The sequence below is a fragment of the Peromyscus eremicus genome, chromosome 3, assembly GCF_949786415.1.
Source record: "Peromyscus eremicus chromosome 3, PerEre_H2_v1, whole genome shotgun sequence".
Taxonomy (NCBI): Eukaryota; Metazoa; Chordata; class Mammalia; order Rodentia; family Cricetidae; genus Peromyscus; species Peromyscus eremicus.
The window spans coordinates 82,544,300-82,554,162 of NC_081418.1; the positions used below are offsets into that span (position 1 = coordinate 82,544,300).

At 38.4% G+C, this 9,863-nt stretch overlaps 1 gene segment (V, D, J or C); it reads right to left on the reverse strand.

The window, feature by feature from the left end:
• Positions 1–988: 988 nt before the first annotated feature.
• Positions 989–1,757, reverse strand: LOC131906397 (immunoglobulin kappa variable 2-30-like). The segment is given in 2 exon segments: positions 989–1,380; positions 1,701–1,757. Coding segments are annotated over 2 exon segments (441 nt in total).
• Positions 1,758–9,863: the final 8,106 nt, after the last annotated feature.

Genomic DNA, 9,863 nt, shown 5'->3' on the forward strand with positions numbered 1-9,863 from the left:
CTGTGTGATATGAGGTCCTGTCCCAAACCTGCCATACACAGAACTTCAGGTAACCAGATTGGTTAGATCCACTTCTCAGGAGGTAGACAAGACTTGAAATTTCAATGTTTAGGCCACTGGGGACACTTGAAGACTTTGGTGATGTTGATAACAATTAGAGAAGAATTACACTGACTGCAACAGTATAAACATCCTGAGCCAAGTAACCTGCAGTAGCCAGACTACATACATCCCAGGCATACTTTCAGAAGAAAATCTTTCACTTTGAAAACCATCAATAAATTTTCTAAAGCCAGCCATTCTGGAAGATTCAGAAATATACATATAAAGATTTAAGATACTTTTAAAAATCAGTTAAAATTAAATATTCAACTGAACATAACAACTTTCTGGTTGCATGTCCAATAGAACATGTAATTCTTTCAAAAGATATTCAAAAGAAGGTCTTAAGGCTACTAAGAAAGATTTTTTTTTCTTTTTTGGGGGGGCTGGGGGTTTCGAGACAGGGTTTCTCTGTGTAGTTTTGCGCCTTTCCTGGAACTCGCTTTGGAGACCAGGCTGGCCTTGAACTCACAGAGATCCTCCTGGCTCTGCCTCCCAAGTGCTGGGACTAAAGGCGTGTGCCACCACCGCCCGGCTACTACTAAGAAAGATTAAAGAGAACATAAATAGGTACCTTAGCATTTAAAAAGTTAAATGATAATTTAACAAACATACATTCTTAAAAGGAAACAAGAAAATGAAGCTTAAGAAATTAATGAAAAATATTAAATGATTAAAATCTTCCAAAATAAACTAGATTAATGAGATGAAATTCTCCTGATACAAAGGCAATACTATGGCTGTTGCAGCTAGAAGGATGAGAAATTGGTGGCACTTGAGGTCTAGCCAAATCACTTATGCAACCAGATATGTCTAGCCAGGGCTCTCAGCTGCAATTACCCAAGTTTCCCAGCTCCTCCTTCTCACCCAGATGCAGTGTGCTCTGCTACTCTCCAGTCAAGCAGTACATTGGCAGCTGGCCTGTCTCAAGCAAGGAGATTTTTGTTAAGGTCTGTATCACTGTGGGAGGATCATGTGTAGCTTGCATGCAGTAATAAACTCCCAAATCCTCAGCCTCCACTCTGCTGATCTTGAGTGTGAAATCTGTCCCCGACCCACTACCACTGAACCTGTCTGGAACCCCTGTGTCTCGGTTGGACACCAAATAGATTAGGAGCTGTGGAGACTGGCCTGGCCTCTGTAGGAACCAATACAAATAGGTTCTTCCATCACTATATAAGAGGCTCTGACTTGACCTGCAAGAGATGGAGGCTGATTGTCCAATGGTAACCGGCAAAGAGAGTGGAGTCTGGGTCAGCACAACATCACCACTGGCTCCTGAAATTACAACAGAATAGTACAAAGTCATGTTAAAACTACCCAAACAATCTTTGTGAATTTCTTTATTACTCATTACAAGTGAGATCCTGGTATGTTTTAAGATTTTTAAAAATCTATCAAATGCATTTTTACAAAACCCCATCCCATATCCTAGCACAGCTCCTGTCTTATCTGGAATTTCTCATTGTTATGTAACTAAAACTCACATGGGCATCCTAGAGAATGGGACCTGCCTCATCACACATGGGCAGCACATATTGATAGCCAGAGCCCACCCTCCATCCCCATTCTCCTCCTGCACCTCACTCTCTCCTTACCCAGAATCCAGAGCACTAACAGGAACAAGGACTGGACAGGGCACATCATTTTGAAGAATGAACTAAGGAGAGTGAAGGCAAGAGGACAGTTGAGCTTTTATCTCACGACAGCAAGGCAGGGACCTCCCCAGGGAGCAATATGCAAATACCCTGGTCTGTATAGCAGTGTACATAGAGGAGAGAGTTATGTGGGTTTCTTGAATTTGAAAAATAACCCAAAATGGTCTTCTTCTACATCATGACTGATGAGCTCTTGTATTTCTAACCTTTATACATCAGTGTGCCAGTTATTCAATCATATTCCAGGATGCGGTAGTAGTTTGTATGTTTTCATTGTTATACACTATTTTTCTACACATTTGAATATTGTGTGTGTGTGTGTGTGCGTGCGCGCGCGTGTGTTCTGTTGATTGACATGTAAGCTGTTCCTATATTAGATTTATGAATGAACAATACACAAATGTCATGGTGTAATTTGTTCAGTGTACGTCTGCATGTTCTGAGTGGAAGAGGAGAATCATAGGGGATGTGTAGGTTCAATGTCAGTTCCACAGCTTGTTGACAACATTGTATCTCCAAGCATAATGCATCAGCACCTTTTTTTTGTTCCCTGTGCTATATCTCATATGTGAAACATTTTATATTTTAATTAAAATTTCTGAATGTTTGCCTTAGTATTATCATTGTGTGATGAAACACCATGACCAAAAGTGACTAAGGGAGGAAAGGGTTTATTTCACTTGCACTTCCAGGTAATAGTCCCTCACTGAGAGAAGTCAGATCAGGAACCTGGAGGTAGCAGCAGATGCAAAGACAATGGATGTGTGCTACTTAATGGGTTGCTACCCATGACTTGGTCAACCTTATTTCTAATAAAATTCAGGATGACCAGCCCAGAGATAGCACCACCGACCATGGACTGAGCCCTCCTTCATCAATAACTAATTAAGAAAATGCTTTACAGTATACCTACAGACAATTCTTGTGGAGGTATTTTTTCAATTGAGGTTCTGTACTTTCAAATAACCCCAACTTATGTCAAGTTGACATAAAACTAGCCAGTACAATGCTGTACGTAATTTGCTGACTTCCCCTCTCTTTTATATCATAAATGGCCAATCTGTCTTTGCAATTCAGCATATTGGTCTTCACCAAGGAATTGATTTAGAGAAATATCAACACCCCTAAACTTTATTTTGTTGTTCTATGGCCATAGCTTCCTCTTTAAACTGTGTTCTCCATTGTAACTGAGGTTCAGCTATCAATATTGTGATAGCTAAATCTTGCCAGTCTGGGAAGATAATTCTGTTCTTAGTTACCCATGAATTTAACATCTGCTTCATATAAGGTGAATGCATACCATATGAAATGACTACTTTCTTAAATCTCCTCAAATCAAATATTTCTATAAGATTTCATTTAACTTTTACATAAGCTTGGGAGTGCCTATTGTTTCTATTGTCTGCTGGTCATTCTTATATAGTTGATGCATAAACTAAGGTTTGTTTTCTAATAACCCTTGGGCTGCCTCTCTTCAGTGTCATCATGTGGTAGTGTGGTAAGTTCTTTTCTAAATTACTCTGCCTGTGAGTATTTTGCTTATCTCACTTATTAGTCTTTCTAAAGCTTGTATCTTATTAGTCAACTTTTCATATTGGACACAACAGGCACTATGACTATTATTGATAAAATATTAATTTCAAGATTGATAATACGTATAATCAGTATTGGTTTATTCTCAGTTGTCATTTATCTTTCTGTTTTTGCTTCTATTTTCAAGCCATCTAAAGTATCACTATACAAAGTCCTAATTCCCTACATTGTGATAATTCCTGTTTGTAAAATGGGAGAGATTTAACATTACTTCACTCTCTCATAAGGATTTCCCATGTGTCTCACAAATTCTGCTAATTTTTCAGTTTATACACAGTAGCAGTAGCGGTGATGGTGGGACTATGTGAGGCAGTCAGCTGTGGCAGTGACACTTGGGGCTGTGGGAGAGCAGCCAGATGTGGTGGCTGTACGTGTGGAGGAGTGGTGGCACTACTGTGCTGGCTAGTGTGATCTTGTACTACACGTTGGACACCAAATGTTGTTTTTTGCTAAGTTGTTCTATTTACCAATAAAGACTCAGGAGTCAGATGATGGGGTATAAACCTGTTAGATTAGAGAAGCCAAGAAGCAACCAGCTAACCTTCCTTTTGGGCCAGAGACCCAGCAAGAGAGCCTCCCTCTACCCATCCCAAACCAAAAATACCATGAATCTCTAAGTCCCTCCCTACTCCTTCCTGTATGTCTCTCTATCTGTATTTCTGGCTCCTCCATCCTCTCTATTCCTGTCAACTAGCCACTGGTTCCACCCCCTAATCCAAGGTTAACTTACATTAACAAAGTCTCAGAGTTTCACAGTGCAATCAAATATCCCACAACAGCAAAGTACTATTCAATTGAATTACAGATTCTAGGGAACTAGAAAATCGCATCACACTCAGTGATAGGACATTTCAGCATTTGAAAATCCATGATATTTATTTATTTATTGAGGAGAATCCAAGAAGACAGTGCAATTATAGAAAACTGGAGAAATCTACAGGATGAGGACTTACAGAACAGGACTTCGGTGTGGTACTGGGATGAGTGCAATCAACAGGGCTATGGGACAGAACCTCTTCTGTGTGATGGTGACACAGGAGAAACTGTATGGGCCCATCCTCCTTAATGTACCTGTAATATACTTTATATTAAAATGGCATATTAAAAACAAACTATATTACAGGTATACCACACAATTCTATATGACAAGCAGTTACCGAAAGATATAATTGGACTTTAAAGATACACTTAATAAACAGAAAAGGTGTAATGAAGAACCCCAGAGACAGATTACACAGTGTTTTATTAACTTTAATTTTTCAATGCTAACAAAACAGGAATGACAGCTGTGACGAGAAACTGGGTAATAAAAAAACTGCTGACTTAAATCATCCTATATATTTTAAAGATATGTTGATCTCAGAATGGAAACAAAGATATGTGTTACATTGGGGTGTTACACTCGGGAAGAGGGTTTGCTTTTGCTTCCACAGGAGAAAGAAAGCTATCAATACCATCAAAATTTGTAAGAATATATATATATATATATATATATATATATATATATATATATATAACTTTTTGTTGTGATATTAGTGGTCATAAAGAGCACTAATTCTATAAATAAGGTTCATTTAGCTTCCTATACATGCTTTGGAGTTTGAGTCTGAAGCCGGTAACTAGCAATTAAGTTTGTATACATACCCTGGATGTATTTAACAGATTGTGGTCCTTTAACCTTTTGGAGATCTGCTACATATGATACTTAAAATGTTTGCGTTTTCTGTAGTGAACTGTAATCATTCCTGGCAGTAACCTCTGCTACTCTAAGAAGATCATGGGGCCTGGCAATGACAAAACACCTGGATTGTGGTAACACTGCTTAGCTGACAAATACCATCCAAAAATCAGCTTTGGACTACAAAATACTTAAGACAACTTCAAAATGGTTAGCTAAGATGTTTCAGCCTCATGGGCTGCCCCATCCAAGACTTCTGATAAGCCCTTCACCTTCCCATCACACAGAGACTGGACAATAAATGATACAGCTAGCTCTCCCAGGCCTTGACCATTATTGCAGTTTTCTCAGGGTCTCCTAAAGATGCTGTAAGGCCCAGAAAGCAGGAAGTAATTTTAAGAACACAATGCCCACGTTCCCAAGAGGGGAGTAGGTGGTTATTGGTTATTTGGTGGGTTATGGATGTTTGTCACTGTTTGGAGGGGTTAGATGCAAGGTTTATTGGTCATAGTTAGGGAGGAAACTAAGCAAAAGAGGTTAGATTCAGGGCTATCTTTCTAAAAAGAAAAAAGGGGGATATAGGAATAATAGGATAAAAGGGTAGATTACCGAATACTTTCAGACTAAAAAGCAACTAATAGTCTCAAACATTTTACATTGGTATAGATTTTTTTATATTGGTACAAATTTAAGGTTATTTTTGTTACGACATACTGTAAGGTACTGTACCTATGCAATTCATTTAAAACTGTAATATAAAGTTCTAGTCCTTGAAAGCTGCTATTACAAACTATTTAGGATAATTAAGATAACAGTCAAACTTGTAGTAAGGGTATAAATGTAGGCAGAAATAAGCTTTATTTAGCATCATGTATTTTAGATAGATAGGTGGTCTTCCAACACTTCAGAAAGCTACAGAATATGGCATTTTAGATGTTTTAATAACATAAGGTTTTACATGACAGTGAGACACATCTGCTCCTGGCAGCACTAATATTCAAAACAGAATGATAGGCATCATAGAACCTCCATATGGAGTTTGCTTTAAATGTGGCAAAGTTAGCCACTGGGCTAGAAACTGACCTTGCCTTGACTGCTGACAGTATGTTGTCCAAATTGGACAAGCAGGACACAAAGGAAGTTGATTGCTGAACTTTGCCAAGACAAGGTATGCCAGTTCTTCAAAATTACTGCTTCACAGTAAAGTCAATCAGATATTCTAGGCCTGTAGGCCAAAGATGGATGCTCCAGTGTTGCATAGGAAACAGGAGACTGTCCAACCATCCAGCTGTCTCCGTCCTTTCCACAATTTTAGAAGTTATTTGCTCTGCACTTCCTGCTTATTCAGGTAATAGTTTATCCTTCTTGGGTCTCTGATGGGAGTTGAAGACTAGATAGTTATAACATTGTTATTGTTATCAAGTTTAGAAAAGACACTTGTAAAAGAGATGTAATACAAGGTCAAGAGACATGAAAGTTTAAGCTGTATATCTAAGAAAATATTTTAAGATCCAAAGGATATTTTTAGGGTGGTAATACAAGTTATGATAGAAACTGGTTTAAGTATAAAACTCTGGACTCACCAAGATAGGATATTTTTTCCAAATTTGCCAAATACAAATAGACTGGACATTGTAAATATAATTCTTATCTGATGATTGTTCTTATTATATATAGTTTTACTGTGTTAGAGTTAAAACCTTTTTATTTAAATTGTATCTGATAATTGTTTTTATTGTGTATAGCTTTACTGTGTTAGAGTTAAAGCCTTTCCTTTTTATGTAGACAAAAAGGGGGAAATATTACAGGTTATTTGATCACACTCTGAAACTCTGAGACTATGTTAATAAAATTAACTTTGGATCAGGGCCAAAGTCAGTGACTAATTTATAGGAAATAGCCATAGAGAGGATGGAGGAGGCAGAAATATAGATAGAGAGATGTACAGGAAAGAGTAGAGAGGGACTTAGGGATCCACAGTCTTTTTTGATTGGGATGCATGGGGAAAATATTCTCTTGCTGGGTCTATGGCCAAAAAAGGAAGCTCAGCTGTTTGCTTCTCAGCTTCTCTGATCTAGCAGGTTTTTACCCCAACATCTGACTCCCAAGTCTTTATTGGAAAAATAGAACAGTTTAGCAAAAAACCAATACTCTGCATATAGCAACTTGCAAATATGACATCATACTCCATAAATTTATTCTAAATAATTGACAATTTATTTAAAGGTATAGGTTTTTTTGCTGGTTACTTTTTGTCAACTTGACACAAAAAACTTGACGAATTTGAGAAGAGGGAACCTCAATTGAGAAAATACTCCCACAAATTGGGGTAGTAGGCAAGTCTATGGGGGTATTTTCTTGATTAATGATTGATGTGGTAAGGTCCAGTCCACTGTAGATAGTGCCACCCAGGGCAGGTGGTCCCATGTTGTGTAATAGAACAGGATGAAGAAATCATGATGATATAGCCAGTAAGCAGTGTTCTTCCACAGCCTCTGCTTCAGCTCAGTGAGAGTCAAATAAACCAGTTCCTCTCAGAGTTGCTTTTTTATTTGTTTGTTTTAGTCATGGTTTACATCACAGCAATAGAAAGCAAAACAAACAGGTGATTTATAATTTAAATTTTATAATTTTTTTTTCAGTTATGGATAAACCAAACTGATTTTCAAATTTGAAACAAATGTATTTCCTTCACTCTTCTTAACTATAATTTTTGGTGGAGTATTTGAATTCTCTCTAAACAAAGTCCATTTGGATGCTAGTCATTATATTTTGAGTGCCACCTTTTCAAGTCTTGTGTTGCTGTTGATGGTGGTGGTATTCTCCCAGTACAGAATAGAGCACAAAAATCTTTAGAGCTATTCACCTTTATACATATTCTCTGAGGCCAGTGGTACCAAAATTGCCCTTGAAACAGGCTGAGATCTACCCTAAATCAGAATACAAAACTTACCCTGGAAGTACTGAAAATCATCTCACATAAGCTACCAATAAGAGAAACAGTTGGTAGACTCAAAAACATTGTGGTCTCCTTGATGTTTTTGTCACATGTTGAATCACTGTGGATGACCAACCACTCATTGGCTGACAATAGTAAGTGGCAACATCCTCAGGTTCCAGGCTACTGATGGTGAGAGTGAAGTCTGTCCCAGATCCACTGCCACTGAACCGGACTGGGACATCACTGGCCCTGGTGGATGCACTATGGATAAGGAGCCTGGGAACCTGCCCTGGTTTCTGCTGGTACCAAGCTAAATAAGTGCCAACACTCTGACTGGATCTGCATGTCAGAGTTGCTGTTTCACCTGGAGAAAAACTCAGGGAGGCAGGAGACTGTGTTGTAGTTTCTCCAGTGACATCTGAAAATTGAAAGGAACAAGAAAAGTCACCTGTGCAATCTAGACCACACTCATTATCTTCCTGGCAGAACTATGATCATTTCACCTTAAACTTGCTTCTTGGTAATAGCATTCAATAATGTTCAGAGACTTTTCATAGATGTACAGAGTTATGTGGTTTCCACTCACTTGAGATCCACAGTAAAAGGAGACAGACAGGCAGGGCTGGAGTTTCCATGACTTACTCTGTTTTCTCTCTGAAGCAGAGTTCTGAGTCACAGTTATAAACTCCAGACAGCAGAAGGTTCTGGGAGAAGATGCAAAGCAGTAGGGGAGGGACTGGCTGGGCCTCCAGCTGCAGAAAATTTTTTGTCCTTTCCTGTGCACTCAAGCAACTTGTACCCACAGGGTCACATTAAGAAAAGACATCGGCTCAGTCTAAGGGTAGAATTTCACTCTTGAATTCACAAAATTTATCCCTGTTTACCCCTACTACACTTTCTCCTTAGGCTCAGCCAAATGAGGTTTGCCATAAGCCTATTGACAGAATAATGCCAGCGGTCCCACAGCTCACTAATACCAACACATACAGAAGTCCCCTTCAGTGCATGTTCATGAGATGGAAAAAGTTGATCATACACTTGTGTTTCGGATTCTTTTGTTTGCTCTAGAGTCTATTAAGGCAGCCATATCCTTACAATAAAACATAAATGAAAGCACTCAAGTCAGAGGAGCAATTTGTGTTGAAGAAACACTCCAGCTGTGTAGATGAGCACAACACAGGCTATGGCTTTACCTTAGTAGAAATGAGCATTCTGTCTAGTAAGTTGGGGGCTTTCTGGTGAGTGATTTACTTTCTAAGCAGCTCTTATTTATGGCACACATATAAAAGCCGTTCCAAGCCCTGGCATCTTAAAAATGCAAACAGTTTCTGCATACACACACACACACACACACACACACACACACACACACACACACACACACACACCTGACCTAAGAGGAATCAGTTGTCAGTTTTTAATCTTCAGAATAAAGCACATAAGGTGGTGAGTGCTGCTGTGCTGGTGAATTACTCAAGTAATTTCTCAAGCTTTCATTTCACAAGTAACCCTCATTTCTACAATCCTTTCCTTTCCATCTAAACCCCTTTGCCTTCTCCCCTTTTCTCAACATTTACTGGAACAGCTTTGGTGATGCAATTACAGATTCCAAGGAAATCTTCATATGTTCTAGAAGAGGTGTTTAATTCACACATGAACATTATCATTCCAATGTTGCTGATGTATTTTCAAGTCCGAAGTCAAATGAGGTCAGTTTTCTGATTACGTAACAGTTATCAGCTGAGCCTCATTTTTTTCACTTTCCATGTAAGTAGTACTGAAAATAACAATACTTAAACATTATTATGTATTTTAGTATATAGATTAAGTATGTCTTATTCAGTATTATATTTGGCTCTGAAGTTGTTTTTCCACCAATGGAATGATCAAG